General features: G+C 33.9%; 1 protein-coding gene across 6 annotated transcripts in view; it reads left to right on the top strand.

Annotated features, from left to right (window-relative positions):
• Window positions 1-19,524, top strand: part of CCSER1 (coiled-coil serine rich protein 1) — an 855,904-nt gene that overhangs the window by 279,546 nt on the left and 556,834 nt on the right. For all 6 annotated transcript variants that reach the window (XM_042984180.1, XM_042984181.1, XM_007074680.2 and 3 more), the window contains exon 5: window positions 14,260-14,380. In XM_042984180.1, coding sequence (XP_042840114.1) covers window positions 14,260-14,380 — 121 coding nt within the window. The remainder of the gene's footprint in view (window positions 1-14,259; window positions 14,381-19,524) is intronic.

Below are 19,524 nucleotides of genomic sequence, written 5' to 3'. Positions count from 1 at the left end.
ATATGATAATATTGACTATATTATGTTTGAAGTAGAAAGAGATATATAAGGAAAGAATAGAAAGATATAGCTATTAGAAAAAAAAAAAAATTCCACTGGGGCACTTGGGTGGCCAGTTGGTTAAGCATCCGATTTCAGCTCAGGTCATGATCTTGCATTTTGTGAGTTTTAGAGATACATCGGGCTCTCTGCTGACAGTACAGAGCCTGCTTCAGATCTTCTGTCACCCTGTCTCTCTGCCCTCCCCCTCTCTCTTAAACAAAATAAAGTTTAAGAGAAAAAAAAAAGCCCGTTTATTCAATAACTAGTTGATGAGATTATATGTGTAATAGTTGATGCTCCTCAACCTTGTCAGAAATTAAGGACCAAAAGATGTAAGAGAGAATTTATTGAGATCTTTCTGAAGGGGGGAATGGAAGGGAAAAGGAAAGTGAAGGGGAAGGAGAAGGGAGGGAAAGAAAAGGGAAGGGAAAGAGAAGGAACGATAAAAAGAAAAGAAAAAGAAATTACCTAGAATATTTCTTCTCAGTAGAACCTGAGTAGTCCAACCACTACCTTTCTGTCAGTGTTAAAATCAAATAGCAATAATACCCCGAAGGGCAGGGATTTTTATCTGTTTTGATCTCTATTACATCTTCAGAGCCTAGAATATGGCTGGCCCAAGTATAGACTTAATAATTTTTTAAAATAAATTGTTTATTTAGGTAAATTACATGGGATACATATATGAAATTGCAAGTTACTCAGTAACTATGCTAATTTGTATTAGACTATAATTCCATGCAGATTAAAACTAAAACTTGCATTATTGCATTTGATTCATATTGTGTTGTATGTAATAATCATCAGTATTAAAAACAAGCAAACAAACACCTGACAACGTACCCAAAGCAAAACACCTTTGATTGGGCTAATAGGAGAAGAAATGTGAGGTGATCATAAAAGCTGACACACATGTAAGTTAGATAATTTTTTGTGTAATAAATGGCAATACTTATAGGAAAATTATATTCAACATAGTTTTATTTATATATAATTAATAGAATATTTCCTGTGGTATAGGTTTTAAAATATTTCTTTTAAAAGATGATAATGTTAATTTATTAGTGGTGTTATTCATGGCATTAATAAATCCAAGTAGAATATGTTTCTTGACAGTGTATAATGTTTTCCAGAAAGAATGACAGTAAAATGCATTTTGGTTTAACTACCCTTCCCCTGAGGATATTGTCTATGGCCTAAATGGAATGCTTTGCAAATTCTTTGTATTCCACTGTATCAAACACATTCTTTCTCCCCCTTTAAGATTTTTTTTCTGGGTTTTAGAGTCTCGGATATCAGATTACATAAATTTTAGGTTAGGCATAATTTAAGTGATACAGGTCTTGTTGTGCACATTTTCTTAGAAGGGATAACAACTATGATTTCATCTTCTTCTTGGAAAATTCATAAAGTGTTGTTTTGAGTGGTAGAGCAGATACTTACTTGTCTGTACTTGCTGCAGCAAGCTTGCTCCAAGGATAGCTCCAGGGCTCTTTCTAAGTTTGAAATGAGAACCATAAATGGGAAAGTCAGCATATTCACCAGACTGTTTTTTTCTCTAGGTGAATTGAGTGTGTGTGTGTGTGTGTGTACACACATATACATACACACACACATACATACACACTTTGCTGTTTACATTGCTTCTTATGTCCATAGTATTGATCTCTAAACAATTGCTGAATGAGAATTTTAATATCAGACTCTTGCAGTTGTCATTCATCAATACACACACACACAGAATGTAGGTAAAGCTTTGTGGCACTAACGTCAATATTTTTTTTCTTGTATCATTTTCATAACAATTTTAATGAAACCCTGTCCTAGAGGCATCAAAATCTATTTTTGCCATTAGTTATAAATGTTCTTTAGGAGTGTTTTGTTTGTCTATTGCTGTGTAACAAATTTTCCTAAAACTTAGTGGATAAAAACAACAAATGTCATTCATCTTGCATGATTTTTGTGGGTCAGAAATTCAGACAGGGTGTATCAGGGATAGTTTTCCTTGGCTCTGTGGAGCTTAAGTCCTCTGCTAGAATACAGAATCCTTTCATGTACATTAAGTGGTTGTTGATGGCTGATGACTGAGGGACTTCATGGGGTTGTCAGCCAGGATATCTGTGTGGGCTTTGCTTCCTCACAGCACAGTGGCTGGGTTCCAACAGCCAGTGTCCCAAGAGAGAGCCAAACAGAAGGCATATTGCCTGTTATGACCTAGCCTTGAAAATTACATGGCATCACTTCTATCACATTCTTTTAGACAAGGCAGTCACAAATGTCATAAACAAAAAGTTTTAGAGGAAGGGAACTAAAATCCCACCACACAAGTAGAATATCAAAGATAAGCAGGATAGGATACATATTGGTGTGACTATCTTTGGACAGTACAGTCTGCCACAATGCGTATTAACAGTCCTGCAAAATTTAAAATGGAGTGTTTAATGAACAAAATATGTACCTTCCACTTGAATTGCTCAGAATCAGTAGGCCGCAATGATGTCATTCTAATATTATGTGTGGAATCTGTGATAGTGATGATAGACTTTACAGACCTATAGTGCTGCTATTTTTCCTATGTAAAACTTTCTACGGATGCCTAGAAAACACCTAACCTAGGGTCTCATACGCTAGATGGTGGCTGTGCACATGAAGAAATGCTAATAAAGTTTTTAATACCTAAGTTAGCAGAAAGCAATAATCGTTGATGACTCTATTCCTCCTGATGTTCTCTCTATATTATCTGTATCTGTGTATAAAATGTGCATATGTCTGCAGTATTTGTTTTATATATATTATGTGTATATGTAATATATAATATATATGCATATAATATACGTGTTATATTATGCATTCTAGACCACATTTGAAAGAAGGCAACCAGAATGGTAAAGTATAATAAACTAACCATGATTAGAATTATTGAAGCATGAGCTGAATAGCGACATCTGTCAGATTTCAAAATGGAAGAGGACAGTAGTAGGAGCAATATAGATTCAGTCATTAGGTTGGAATTCTGAGACTCTATGTGTTCCTTTTATTTAATTATTTATATTTTTATTTAATTATTAATATTCATGAAAGTAGTTCTTTGGTCCTTATCCTAAACTAGCCATTGTATTATTTTTCTCAGGCTGTCATAACAAAGTGTCACAAACTGAGTGGCTTAAACAACAGAAATTTATTTTTGCAGAGTCTGGAAGCTAGATGTTTAAGTTCAAGGTGTCTGCAGGGTTGATTTCTTCTACGTTCTCTCCTTAGTGTGTACATGGCTGTCTTCTCTCTGTGTCTACATAAGATCTCTCCTTAGTTTTTGTCTGTGTCCTATTATTTTCTTCCTATAAGGACACCAGTCATGTTGGATTAGGGTCCACTATGATGACCTGATTTTAACTTTATTACCTCTTTAAAGACCTTATCTCCAAGTACAGTCACATTGAATACAGTCACATTGTAAGTACTAGGGTTAGGACTTGTGGGGCGAGGCTCACTTCAGCCAATAATAGCCACTAGATAATATTTTCATGTTTATTAAAATAAATAAATACTTTATCCATAAATGTCTTACTCTGCAGTCAGGAGGGGTTTATGAATGCGTGTTTCCTGTTCAACAGTCAAGAAAACCGTTGGCTGTTCCAGTTTGCATTTGATGTTCCAAGGATACATTTTTGCCTGCCACAAACATTCCAGTGATTCGACTATAGTAATAAAATAGGTAACCTTGCAAACTGAATTTACATTGTTCTGTTTTTTCCTATCATAGGTCAGGTTTCAATTTAATTCTAGAAAATATTTGTGCAATATAAGAAATTGTGAAAAGAACTGTTCAAAGGCTGAGGCAAGAAATAAATTAAGATTAAATTAGTTAAAAATATACAAATTCAAAGAACAGAATTTTATAATAAACTTGATAATGGTCCAAACATGTGTCACAAGATGAAAGGTTCCTATTGGTACACAAAAGTACCAGAATTTGGATAATGTGAGATAAGCCTGACTCAATATAGTGTTGTTTTTTACATTTTATAGTTTTGTCCAAAATTTCTAGGATATGGTTATTTTCATATTTATTTCTGTATTTTTTTCTCTAATTAGTTTTACTTAAGGGCATTAACTATTTCTATGCAGTTCCTTCATATCTTTAAAAAAGATGCCTGAGATGATACTATCCTTGCATAATATGTTTGCACAAGTTATTTTTCATTTAAATTATTTTAAATTGCTTCTAATTAATTTGAAAGTCTTGGCTTGGTGCTTTTGCCAGTTCTTTCTCATCCATACACACTTTTACTCTATTTTCTGTTATTTTGATCTACTGAGAATTGTGTTTCATTTTGACAAAGAGAGTAAGTAAATACAGACTGTTGAATGCTCTTCTGAATGCTCTGCCTGCAGTATTTGTTTTTGCCTTTCCCTAGCCTTCCACTCCCAGTGACAAGGGGCACTCACCATTTCTCACTTCATTTATTTCAGTAGTATTGCCAGGGATTTGACCTGCTTTCGTTCCTGTACTTAGATGTTGCCAGGCCACTTGCAGAACATATAAAGCTGATCATGTTGCTTGCTTCTTTGTAAAATGATTGATAGAGTATCCTCACTAACTTCAAAATTACATACTAATGTTTTAGAGTTACTTAGAAGGTACTTCAGGTGTTGAGAAAAGATGTATCTCCATTCTTCAACTCCTTACGTCTTTTCTAGACCAAGCCACACTGAAATATTTGAATTTCTCAAGATATATGACATTTTCTTATATCTCACTGCCTTTTAGCACAGTCTTTCCTATGCTTTGCTAGTGTCTTGTCTTTTCCCCAGTGCCTCCATTTTTCTTGAATCTCTATCATTCATCAGACAGAGATTTATGGAGTTCCTCCTTTGTGTCTGGAACTATGCTAAGAAACAGGGAGTGGACAAGATAGCATTTGTCCTGCTCTTCCAGTCACAGTGATTACTTTACCTGGCTGGCTTCTTTGGTAGTGCTTTTTATATGGTGTTCATTCCTTACTACACTAAATTATATTCATGGCAAATATTTCATCTTTTATTTTCATCAGTCTCATACCTACTACAGTGCCTGGACATGATATAGTTCAGTGAATGCTACTGATGGAATCAATATGTATCCTGCTTTTGTTCAGTGTGTGTTTATTTATAGTCATGATGCAATGACTTGTATTTTATCTGCTTATTTTCGATTCTGGACTAATATTTCATCAGAAGAGCCTTTTGTAAGCACTGGATTAAGGATGTTAATTCGTAAAAAGTATTGAGAGATTCACTAAAACTAGTATGTGATACCTAAATGTATGTATTGTTGGTTGGTATATTTATCAACCAGAGAAACAGAACCTTACGTGCTTCTTGGGGGTGGGGGTGGGGGTGGTGGGCGCTGACTAGGCCAGGAAGGGAAGGCTGGAACTTTTGACATGGGTAGAATTTTGTCTTCATTAAGAAGCCTCAACTACTTTTAAGGCTTTTCAGTGATTGAATCAGGCCTACCCAGATTACTTATGACAGTCTCCCTTACTTGAAGTCAGCTGTAGTGGGTTGTAATCATATCTACAGAATATCTTCACAACACATATACATTCCACAGAAACATGCATTTTTGTCATTTATATTCACTGATCTACTCAAGCACCTATAAACAGTGCTAGGCAAGAAGAATCAACAGCAATTGATGACAAATAAATATGAAAAAATAATATTTTTTCTAAATTATATATTTTCCTTTGCCGTAGATAAATGTATGTAATAGTGGGTTCTTCCTGACACTCAACACACATTCTGTGGAGCAAGAGGGAAATAGTTGTTGTAAATCATTTTGAAATACAGAGCTTGGAACTCAAAGCATTTTTGTGAGTCACAGCTGTGCTGTGTTGTGAGGCAGATTGCTTAATGCTTACACAGTTTTCCTAGGGTAAAGAATTCAGATATAAGAATACTCTTGAATAGAAACACAATTGGAAAAGATAAACTATTAAACTTACTCTTCAGAACACATGATAGGTATTTAAATAAAGAGCAACAGGAAGCATTGTCAGTAGCTTGGTGGGGTCAGGTTGATTGAATTGAATTGATTGAATTCTGGTTTTGCTACTCCCAATCTGTCTGACCTTGAACACTGTAAAATCGGGATAATAATATTACCCCATACAATTTTTCTGAGTGGTCAGGATGATACTGTAACTTTAATGCATATTTAGTAGTAATGCATTAATGCATAGTATGTATTATATGTAACTAATGTGTAGTTAGAAGGATGCCTACTACATAATGATATTTAAGCATTCGTTAAATAAATGTTACCCTTTTGCTAGGTTAAGCTTCACCAGTGGGTTGTTCTGTGGTAAATACATAGACCCTGGATATTTGGACAGGAAAGGGGAAGGTGAACACTTTTTCAAGTCAAAAACAAATGCTTTTCTTTTACACCTGTAATTTGTTCATTGATAGTAAACAGTTCTGGTGAATTGGGGTGGTGATTTCAAATGTAGTTACACATGATGGTTATGAGTTAATTATGATCTAGCCATATTCAGTAATTTTAATGTTCTAATTTTGCATTGAAGAGAAACATGTCTCTCCTAGAAATCTTTGGCACTTGTGTGAACATTTAAAAAATATGTTGCTTTCCCAGTGATTTAAAATTGATTTTATAAATTAAAGACCAAACAAAGATAGAAGTTCAGTAATCAAATGAAATAGTTTTGATTTATCAAACTGGAGAAAAGAGTAAAACAATTTCAGTATTTAGGTCTTGCATCTCAGTTTATTATGGGTCTTAAAGAAATGTTTTGTACAATACAGTTGATATTAGAGAGTCATTTCATATAATAGCATATTTTTTGTGGTGTAATAAAAAGTTACGTGACAAAGTCAGACTACGCAGTTTTAAACCTAGAAATGATTTCTACTTTGCCATAAGATTTTTATATTTCTGATGCAGAGGTTCCAGTAGTTTTGATCATTTTTGGTGTTCATATACTTATAACTACTCAGGAATAAATGGGAGTAGTGCTTAGGAGCAAATCCTAGCATAAGTAATTTTTGTCACTCTCAAACATTTTCTCTCATTTTAAAACTCCTATTTGTGGGGCCACTGTAGGATCAAGCCTGGTGTCGAGCTCTGTGCTGACCACGTGAAGCCTGCTTGGGATTCTCTATCTCCCTCTTTCTCTGCCCCTCCCCTGCTTGTGCTCATGTTCTCTCTCTCCATATTTCAAAATAAATGAGTAAACTAAACAAACAAAAACCTTCCTATTTGTATAACTCATATTCAAATGTTAGTTTTTATGTCCAAGTCATTGTTTTTGTAGTTGTGGGTGGTTGTGACAATGGACTTCCTCCAGATGCAGTTCAAGCATTTCTCCATGAGACCCTCTCAGAATGGCCTGATTAGTGACCCTAATATTGTTAAGAAAACCTCCATCTGTGTAGAAAGAAATGGGACTTTAATTTTTCAGTCAGGCTGACTCTGACAATTCCAAGTAACAGAAGCCTGTGATGGAATTTTCTATGGTTCATGCAATATAGTTAAACAAAGATTCTTTTCACAGAAGAACAAATTTAGCATGTAAATTTATAGGTTGGTGCCTCAAATTATTATCTGCATCTTTGGTTGGAAGTAACAGTGGAAAATTATCGATTTCTCAACTCATGGATGCTGGAAACTTACTTGAATATGCAATGCCTTGGCATGTCTTACGTTTTTTAAGTTGTATTATGAAATAATTATCTGCTGTTGCCTAAATTTAACTTTTAAAAAATTTATAAGTGAATAATATTTGCTATACATGATTGAAACTATATAAGTACAATTAAGTAATGCGAATAATCAAAAGTTGGGAGTTCCTGTTTGTTTCACTCTCAACTTTTTTATAAAGCCACAGTTTTTCCCATCATGAGAGTTCGGTCTGAGTAGTGAAACATTTGCTTTTGTTTTTTAATTTTTATTTTAGTGAGAGAGAGAGCATGAGTGGGGGAGAGTGGCAGAAGGAGGGACGGAGGGAGGGAGGGAAGGAGGAAGACAGAGAGAGAGAGAATGAGAAAGAATTTCAGGCAGGCTCCATGCCCAGTACTGAGCCTGCCATGAATCTAGAACCCATGATCCTGGGATCATGACTTGAGCCAAAATCAAGAGTTAGATGCTTAACTGACTGAGCCACCCAAGCACCCGTGGAGGTCTCTTTTAAACTTGAAATTTCCCTTTAATCTGTATCATCAAGTTTATTTTAATGGCAAATATAATGTTTTCCCCTTTAGTCCTATTTATATAATTCTTCAAAAATAATTTATGCGTTTGTGTCATTGTAAAAATGAACATAATTAAATTATTATACAGAGTAGTTCAAATTATGACCATTGTTATATGAGTTTCTGATTTCCTTTTTGTATGGACCATAATTTTGAAGAATATATCTTGCTTTGTCAGAATATAATGATCACATAAATATCTATTACTCTATAGGTTCTCAGAAACTGTTTCTCTTCTCAGTGGCATACTGCTAAGGTTTCCTTTATTTTTTTCTTTCTACCTCAGAATGATAGAGCCTAGGCATATTCATTGTTTTGAAAAATCTGTACTTCCCTTTTATTATTCCATTCACTTTTTTTAGGCCTTAACTTATTTAAAAAATATATTGGAATATAATTGACATATAATATTGTATTAGTTTGAGGCATATAACATAACGATTCAATAATTCTGTACATTACTCATTGCTCATCACACATTATCCATATAACATCTTTCATCATACGACTTGATGACAATACTATTAACTATATTCCCTCTACTATACTTTTATTTCCATGACTTATTTATTTTATTATTACAAGTTTGTACCTCTTAATCCCCTTTATCTATTTTGCCCATCCTCCTACTGACCTCCCCTCTGGCAACCACCAGTTTGTTCTCTGTATTTATGAGTCTGTTTTGCTTTTTTGTTTGCTCTTTTTGTTTTTATTTGTTTGGTTATTTATTTTGTTTTCTAGATTCCACATATAAGTGAAATCATGGTATTTATCTTTCTCTTTTGACTTCATTTAGTGTAATACCTCTAGGTCCATTTATGTTGTTGTGCCTGGCAAAAACTCATTCTTTTTTATGGGTGTGTAATACACCAGCGTGTTTGTGTGTTTGTGTGTGTATTTCACACCTTTTTTTTTTTTTTTTTTTTTGTCTGTTGATGGGCACTTGAATTGGCTGTCATAAAAATGATACTTTTTTTGGTTGTCATAAATAATGCTGAAATAAGTGTGAATATATCTTTTTAAATTATTGTTTTTTCTTTCTTTGTATAAATGCCCAGTAGTAGAATTATTGGATCATAGTATTTCAATTTTTATTTTTTTCAGGAACCTCCATACTGTTTTCTCCAGTGGTTGCAACAATTTATATTCCAAAAACGGTGTATGATGGTTCCCTTTTTTCTACATCCTCACCAGCACTTGTTATTTCTTGTCTTTTTGATAGTAGTCATTCTGACTGGTGTGAGGTGATATCTCTAATTAGTGATGTTGAGCATCTTTTCATGTGTCTGTTGCCATCTCATCTGTATGTCTTCTTTGGAAAACTGTCCGTTCAGTTCCTCTGCCCATCTTCTTCTTTTCTTCTTCTTCTTTTTTTTTTATGTTTATTCTTGAGAGAGAGAGAGAGAGAGACAGAGAGGGCGTGAGTAGGGGAGGGTCAGAGAGAGAGAGAGGGAGACACAGAATCTGAAGCAGGCTCCAGGCCCTGAGCTGTCAGCACAGAGCCCGACGGAGGGGTTGAACCCACGGACTGTGAGATCATGACCTGAGCCGAAGTCAGATGCTTAACTGACCCTGGTGCCCCTCCTCTGCCCGTTTCCTAATTGGATTGTTTGGGTTTTTTGGTGTTGCGTTGTGTAAGTATATATCATGTATACTAACCCCTTATTGGATATATCATTTACAAATATCTTCTCCACTCACTTTTTTGAAGTTATAATTTCTCTATTATTTAATGGCTTAACTGGCATTTATTACACTAATTCTTGTATTTAGTGTGAATGAAATATAAAGGTATTAAAAACTTGAATGTAATTTAATTTCCGCTAAATATAAGAGCTTTGCCATTTACATTGATTTCCTAACCATGTATCTTTAGACAAGTGTAGTGTCACTTTTATTATATAATAATTAACGGAGCTTATTTTTCATTGACTTAGTTATTCATTGTTTTTTAACCTCAATATCTATGAGAGTGCTATAACTTGTTCTAGCCTCTAGATAATAAAAACTAAGTATTGATACTAATAATTACCTTGTGTAAACAAATGCTCCCTATTTTTGAAAATTTTTCTTGTTCACCTACAGTCTTTTCCCTGCTCACTTCTCTCTTTTCATTTTTAAAGATAATTTAGCTCTATTTTCCCTCATAGAGATCTAGATAAATCCTTTTACTTAATCTGGTAAGCAGGTTACTGTTCTAACACTTGAAATATTTCTAAAAGAATTCAAAGATTTATTAAAATTATTTCTTTCTTGCCCACAGTAGAATCCTACCATTAAACATATTTCTTGGAACATACCAGTTAGTTCAGTAAATATTTATTGAATAACTGAGTGGCATACTGGAGGAATTAATTAGTTATATATATATATATATATATATTTTTTTTTTTACTACCAGTATTTAAGACAACAGGGAAAATTTCATTTTTTATTCATTTTTTTAATATATGAAATTTATTGTCAAATTAGTTTCCATACAACACCCAGTGCTTATCCCAACAGGTGCCCTCCTCAATACCCATCACCACCTCCCTCCCACCCTCCATCAGCCCTCACTTTGTTCTCAGTTTTTAAGAGTTTCTTATGCTTTGGCTGTCTCCCACTCTAACCTCTTTTTTTTTCCTTCCCCTCCCCCGTGGGTTCCTGTTAAGTTTCTCAGGATCCACATAAGAGTGAAAATATATGGTATCTGTCTTTCTCTGTATGGCTTATTTCACTTAGCATCACACTCTCCAGTTCCATCCACATTGCTACAAAGGGCCATATTTCACTCTTGCTCATTGCCACTTAGTACTCCATTGTGTGTATAAAACACAATTTCTTTATCCATTCATCAGTTGATGGACATTTAGGCTCTTTCCATAATTTGGCTATTGTTGAGAGTGCTGCTATAAACATTGGGGTACAAGTGCCCCTGTGCATCAGTACTCCTGTATCCCTTGGGTAAATTCCTAGCAGTGCTACTGCTGGGTCATAGGGTAGGTCTATTTTTAATCTTTTGAGGAACCTCCACACTGTTTTCCAGAGTGGCTGCACCAGTTTGCATTCCCACCAACAGTGCAAGAGGGTTCCCGTTTCTCCACATCCTCTCCATAGTCTGATTTGTTCATTTTGGCCACTCTGACTGGCATGAGGTGATATCTGAATGTGGTTTTGATTTGTATTTCCCTGATGCAACAGGGAAAATTTTAAATGTAGTAGATTTTTCTTCTCCCAACTATGTTGGAATTGTTTGATGTAGACTCAAAGCACATGCTAAGAGTAAATTAAATTAAAAAAAAAGAGAGAGAAGAAGAGTAGAAGAAACAAAAATCTGTTTGATGGCATTAGAGAGACAAAGAAAGCAGCTCCCCCCACACATACTTTGACACATACTCGATACTAATGTTTGTATCTTGAGTGCCACATATTTGCTTGAGATTCAGTTCTGCTCTTGGCGGTCATCTAGTTTATATCACAGACTCCACCCCTGAGTGGATTAGTAATTCAGCAAATATTTTTAGCGGAAGGTGAAGAACATTAAGATCTGTTCTTATACTTCTTTCTCTTTGAGATCATAGTCCCACACTTCTTGGCAGACTTGTATGACCTTAATTGTATTGTTGCCTTCTCTGTCATTAATGTGGCTATCATCTTTAGTATTTGCCTCTTTCTGTATTGGGGAGAGGGTTTAATTTATTGTTTGCCACTTATTGAAGTGAGTACTTAGATCAGCAATTATTGATCTTTCATTTATAATCAATTCAAACACCACTTACATCACTAGAAGATTTCATTTCTTTGCTACACTTCTCATTTCCACCATCAAATTCCTTCCTTAGATTATCCATTTTTGTAAAGTGTCACATGAGTTCATCACTGGGAGACAAGGAAACAATGGAACTACATACTTTGAGACTTGGGCTTAAATTGAGTAGCAGATGCATCATGACCAGTTATTGATAGACTTTGAAAAAAGTGATGTGTGTGTCTAATCATGATGCACATTTCTTATTTGTACTCAAAGTACATGCTCAGAGTAAGTAGAGACTATTTGTGTAGTGATTTGCGGATCAAAGGGCTGCTAGAGAAGTTCATAGTTTGTACAATTATACACAGTATCGATATATCATGCGAACTGAAATGTGAGCCATTTTTGAGAGTTCTGGTGTTATTTAACTAAACCATGTAACTTAAATTTGTGCTTATCAGAATCATGTAAAGCAAGAATTTACAGCTTTATTGCATTAATTATCAGTAAAATTTAAATTAAAGCGACAATGTGATACCACTATATACACTTATAGGAATAGCTGTGGTAGGCAGAATTCTAAGATGACATGTGACTCTAACCCTTGTATGATTCCTTCCACTGGGAAGATGGGACATCACTACTGCAATTATATTATATTCCATGGCAAGAGAGACTTTGTAGATGTACTTACGATTACTAACCAGTTGACTTTGAGTTAATCATAAAGGCGATAATCTGTATGGGCCTAACCTAACGAGCTTTTGAAAAGCAGAGTATATTTTCCCCAGTTGTTAGCAGAAGAAGAGATCAGAGCATGAGAGAAATTTGATGCATGAGAGGGTTTTAATGTGAAGGATATTCTTCATTGCTGAGATAGACAAGCCATTGACCACTGACTTATCAGAAGCTTCTAGGAGTTCAGACTGATCCCTGGCCAATAGCCAGCTAGGTAAAGGAGACATGAGTCCAACTACCTCAATAAAGTAAATTTTGCCAACAATGTCATTAATCTCAAAAATGGATTCTTCCCCAGAAACCTAACAGCACAGCCTGGCTGTGAACCTGAAATTGGCGTTGTGGGAACTTAACTCTTGAGTGGGAATTATGTAACAAAGTTTAGGTCTTTCTTCGTAATCTGTATACCTAATCAGAGAACTCAACTGAGTTCACTGGACTTCTTACTTACAGAATTATGAGATAATAAATGGGTGCTGTTTTAAGCTGCTAAATTTGTGTTAATTTTTCATGCAGCAATAAAAAATTCGTACAGTAGTAAAATTTTAAAAAACTGGCAAAAGTTAAGTGTTGATTCAGATGTGGAACAACTGAAACTCTTCTCTTTTGGGGAATGCAAATTAGTCCAATCAGTTCAGAAAAACGTTTGGCAATATCTACTAGAGGTGAAGGTGGGACATATGAACATATCCCAAGAGCAGTTGCTAGATATTTTTCAACACAATTTTATTTTTGCAATAAAATAAAAAAAGAAAAAAGAAAAAAAAATGTAGAGGTATGTTTATAGACATTTCAAAATAGCCTCAGAGCAGAGCAGTTCTAAATGTCCATCACCAATAAAATGCATAAATATATTTTGTAAATTCATTCAGTGCAATGCTACACAGCTATGAGAATGAACAAATACTGCTACACATGAATGGGTCTTATAGATGTATATTGAGTGAAATAAGCCACATGTAAAATAGTACACACACAGAAGAGGATGATTTCCTTCATGCTAAGGTCAGAAATAGACCAACCTAATCTATGGTTATTTAAGTAATAATAATGGTTAAGTTTGGGGGCTGCAATAGTGATTGGGAAGAGGTGCCACAGGGAGTTTTAGGGTTCTGGTAATGCTTTACTTATAGATCATAATGCTGATTAAACAGTTGTGTTCATTTTGGAAAGATTCATTTAACTCTATATGATTTATGCACTTCTTATTCTTCAATGAAAATCTTTTTTTAAACAAAGGGCTATAAAGTATTGGCAGCACCTTTTCTCCTGTGTGGCTTAAAAAAATAAAAATTACCTAAGGTCATTCAGCTAGTGAGTGGAAAGACTCAGAGTGGAAAATGATAATGAGAGATCATTTAATGGTAATTAATGTTTTAGTTAAATTATACCTTTCATTTGACTGAAAATTTAAAAAAAAAAACAGAAAAAGGGAACGTGTAATAGTCAATAAATAATTTTGACATTTACAATTAATTTTTTTAATAAAACAGTTTGCCGGGAGGATTCATACCACTCTGTAGTCTCATGTGCTGCTGTGGTCCTTACTCCTATGGAACCAACCATAGAAATGAAGAAAAGAGAAGAACTAAAATTTCCTGAACCTTCCAAACAGTAAGTTATTTGTTTAATGCTTTAGAACTTTGTAAAACAAATTAGATGACTGATCAGAATTGGATTGCTCAGAAATTATGATTTATAATGAATGTGTTAATGCTAGTATATCGAAAGGACAGAAATAATTTTGTATGATATTTAAAAAGTCAATCTATCCTTTATTGTGTCAGTGAATAACTTCTGCATCTTCTGCCTTCATCTGTTTGAGCTATATTCCATTCAAGTTTTGTTTTGTTACCTTAGGGACATGAAGCATTTTATTTCTTTAACACAGGTGATGGTGGATACACTGTTCTTGGATGGCTTATTTTATAGTTGTAGGCTTTGGTTGTGTAAAATGTGATCAGTTCTTAATATAAACTTACTAGCTTAAAGTTGGCTTGCATTTTTATAAGGAATGAAAGTTATTAAGTATTTTAAATAAATTACTCTGAATGAAAATTTACACTAATGCTTCTACATTTTTACTATATAAGTTTCACTTAAATTTAGATTTGGTCTTATATTGAATAAATGATACATTTTTTTTCTTACAGAGAGAATTAAATTCATGGTAAGAAATGTAAACTCCATGCACTTGACATGTCAAATAAGCTAGAATATTTCCAGGTATGCATTATATAAATGAAAAGGGGAAGCTGACTGATATTTTCCAATGAAACTAGTGCCATTCCCACTTTAAGGTCTCAGACTGGGGACTAGGTGATGGATGGTGTTGCCATGTAATCTGGCTGACCACCACATGAGCCGGGTAGTACCTTGAAGCACCTACTGTTTTCCCCATTGGTTTACACTGTATCACACTTGTTTTGTTTCTGATGCGTTTCTACTGGATGAGTTCCTGAGGACAGAGTTTCCTGGAACATGATAGTGCCTGATACTCTTTGTGAAATCAATTAGAAAATCCTTTAATGTTACATTCAATAATGTTGAATTCAAATGGAGCAATGTATATATTTGATAGCATGAAGATAGGCAGTATTAATATTCTCATTATAAAGAAATACTAACCAATTCAGGAAGTAATGATTGTAATTCAGTTTTAATACAATCTAAAAGTGAAAACAACTTAACTGCTCTTAATATAGTCTAATTTTTAGGTTCCAATTTTTTGTCTAATAGGAGGAAAATTACATCTCATGTATGCCAGTGGAATTATATTAGAAAACCCAAGTGCATTTTCTGCAATATCTGAATGAGTTTACATAAGTTACCTATATATTTATAAATAGGATCTTAAATTCTTTTAATTATGTTTTAGTGATTTTTCTTAAAGCTGGGAATAGTGTTATTTGCTTACATAAAATACCCTTTTTTCCAGTCTTCAGCTACTTCATAAATATTCATTCTTCTTTATTCTGACATAAAGCAGACTATTAACTGGCTCTCTCTCTCTCTCTTTTTTTTTTTTTTTTTTTGTCCTTTTCTGTTACCCTGCATTCACTCTGATGCTCCTTTGTATTATCTGAATCTACTTTCTTATTAAACATTCTCACTTAACAATATCATTCATTCCATTCATTCATTCACATAGCTTTGTTACTGTTTTTGTTTTCCTGAGTCAGAGAGTCCTTCGTTAAAATCTTAATTCTGCTACGATATATATTAGATGGAAATTGGGGACATTTTACTAAACTCTCTGTGCTTTCCTTTCTTCATCTGTTAATTGGGGTGATACCACCATCCTTTTGCAGTCATTGTATTATGTGAAGTCATATTGGTAAAGGACTCAAAATCTAAAAATCCACGAAAGTATTAGTCATGTTATCCCTTCCATAGCTTCAATTGTCAACATTATCAATGACTTACAAATGCGTATTCTTCTTCTGAAGGCTTTTCTGAATGCAGGTGTAATATTTAAAGTTGTTGACCCGAGTAGGTATTCTACTGAATCTTATAGTACGTATACCTAAAACCAAATTAATGACATCTATAAGCCCTTAAACATTGATTCTTTCTGACTTCTATATTTATGTACAACCACCATTTTTTTCCTTTTCTGAAAAATCTCATTATGTTTTCTCTCTCACATCTCACATTCAATTACTTATTGGTTTCTTGATTAATGTCTCCATTATATTAATACCCTTTTTGCTGACCAGGAAGGCAGATATACCACATATTTAAAATTTTTTTCTAATATTGTATATTCAATTGTGATCCTAATGAAGACATTCAAATAGTGGCCATTGTATCAAATGGAGATTACATATGCCCTTCATACTTCAAACTGCTATTTTGAGAATTAATTGATACATATGAATATATGACAAAAAGACAACATAAATGCAGAGGCATAGCAATTAATTCAAAACTCTCATTTGCTAATGAGAGCAGCTGCATTGTAAGTTGGTTTTAGAAAGATCAAGGGTAGTGATTCGTTTTGGCTCATGTAATTAAAAAAGTATAGAGGTAGAAACTTCCTCCAGTATGTTTGGGTCTGGTACTCAAATAGTGTCATAAAAGTTCATTCTTTCCATCTGCATCTCTTTGCTTTGCTTTCCTCTGCAGTTTTCATTTTCAAGGAGGGTCCTCTAAAGGTGACATTACTGCCTTCAGCAGCTAGTGGGGAAGATTTTTATCTTTTCAGTAAATCCAGTGGAAAGAGCTTCTCCTTCCCTTTAATCAAAACAAAACAAAAACCAAGATTTGAATGTCACTGGCTTTGACTAGCTTAGCTTATTTGACATGATTTTGCTGAAACAATTGCTGTATCCCAGAGTATTTGATGATGTGATTGACTAGAACCAGGTTACGTGACAGACTCTGAGGCAAAGTGTGAAGGTGAGAGGGGACGGGTGATTCCATCCTTGAAATATGGATGATGTTGATAAAACAAGGCAGGGATAGATGCTAGGAAGACAAAACAATGGATGTTCAACATAACTAATAATATTATCACCATTAGTTTTACAAGTCAGAATTCTTTATATTTTTCAAACCAAAGACGTTGAAAGACATTAAAATACAATTATGAATACCTTTGTTTCTTGTTTTAGGTGTTTATCACATAATTTTATTTCATATCAGCTAGCTGTGCTATTGAGGCCATTAGGAATTGAGGCCTTGGGTAGGTTTTTGGTAACTTTCTTAACCACAATTTATTCCTTTTCAGTGTGGAAGTTACTTTATCTACCTTATAGTGAAAGTCCTGAAGCACAATAAAAAGGAAAGAATATTAAAAAAAATTGTATTTTTTTACAACAAATATGTTAGGGAAATAACCACATCACATTTTTATAAATGAAGTTACCAAAACCCTTTATGATATTACTTTTGTGTTTTGGGCCTTCTCATTAAGAAATATAATTCACTAATATAATACTGACATATTAGAATGTTGTAAGTTGAGGCATTGTGTTTAGATACCTAGTGTTTTCTTTAAATTCAGGAAGAAATTATTTCTTGAAATAATTTTCCCCTCTATACAGACTTCATATGATAAATTCATAAACCACTGAGTCTTTGAAACATAGGACCCTTTAGAGTCATGTAATTCAGAACTCAGCAAATCTCTTGCTAAGAAGAACTTGCTAAGAACAATTGCTAAGAAGAACATATCCTCTCAGTGTATGGGCTTCAGAATACATAAGATTGTACAGGAGACAGAATATGTATGACAGTTTATTTTTGAGGATGTTATAGTCCAGGTGAAGAATGAAGTCTAGGTGAAAAACACAAACCTAAAAAAGATAAACCTCAGGCAACAGATGCTATTTATCAATGTAAGATACAGATTTAGGTTAGGTGTATGATTACTTAAAGTTATGTAAGACTTATTGATATATCAGTATAAACTTAGGAAATAAAGCCAGAATATTGGTCATAATTATGGCATTGTGTCGATATATCACTTTAGAATGTAAGAAAAATCTTATGACTGAAATATTTACATTTTAAAAATTGTCATGTGTTTATCAGGTTTTAGACACATTCAACTAGGAAAATATAAGAGTTAGGAATTCCTATAAGGGATAAAGTATAAATTTGTCAGCATAGCAAATAATAGGGAGAAAACATCCAGTCTTTTAGGAAAGAAAGCTATATTCTGAGCACTATAGCGGGAAAGAATTAGAGCTTTTCTCTTGTTGATGTACCTAAAGGTCATCTTAATTCTGAAAATAAGGGTGTTGATTTTACTTTATTTTTTATTTTAGTCTTATAGGTCACTAAATATCATGGAAAGAATACTCTGTAGAAAAATAGAAAAATCTTTATGATCCAAAAAGAGGCTGTACAATTTTCAGATAATTTGATCATCAACATAGAATGTTGAAATCAAAGTTTTGATGGTGAAGCTTTATAAATAAAATCATAGTATTAAACATATGTTTACATAGAGGCACCTGGTGGCTCAGTCAGTTGAGCGTCCAACTTTGGCTTGGGTCATGATCTCACAGTTCATGAGGTCAAGCCCCGCTTTGGGCTCTGTGCTGACAGCTCAGAGCCTGGAGCCTGCTTCAGATTTAGAGATTCTCTCTGCCCTTCCCCTCTTCTCACTCTGTCTCTCTCTCCCTCAAAAGTATATAAACATTGAAAAATAATAAGAAAAAATATGTCCAGATATCCAGAAACTCATAAATTTGTTACTCAAATTTATGCATTTCTTAAATCACAGTTATGTGCAAATGAGTGCTTCAAGAACTGTGTATAAAATTCAAACTCTGAAGAGTACCGCTTCCATGATAGATTATGGATTTTATTTTGTGCTTTCATTAGAAATGTGTTTGTTGCAAATCGTGCACTTTGTATGTAACATGGCTTGATACCTGAAATGAAGGGATTTTATAGCCATTGTAAATTTAGAAATAAAGAGGTAAAGGAAGAGAGAAATAATTCTATTTTTTTTGGTCATTTCCATGTTTTTATTTTATTTTATATAGACAAATCTAAACTTCCTAAGATACTTGATTTATTGTTTCAATTTGTGCAAATGAGGTGTTATGTCAACATGCTGTCATTCACTCCAAGTTTCAAGGTCTTCCTGTAATAATGCTTCATGGCCTTGACATGAAGAAGGTTCTTTGAGCTACTTCTGAAGGGACACAGATGCTATCATTCAGTACAGAAGATCTTATTTTTTAAGAATGGCTAAAACTAACCTATTTTATTCTTAGAGGATACTTGACATAAGTTTAAAG

This window comes from Panthera tigris, chromosome B1 (genome assembly GCF_018350195.1).
Source record: "Panthera tigris isolate Pti1 chromosome B1, P.tigris_Pti1_mat1.1, whole genome shotgun sequence".
Taxonomy (NCBI): domain Eukaryota; kingdom Metazoa; phylum Chordata; class Mammalia; order Carnivora; family Felidae; genus Panthera; species Panthera tigris.
The sequence above is the reverse complement of the archived record's forward strand: the minus strand, read 5'-3'. Positions and strand labels throughout refer to the sequence as shown.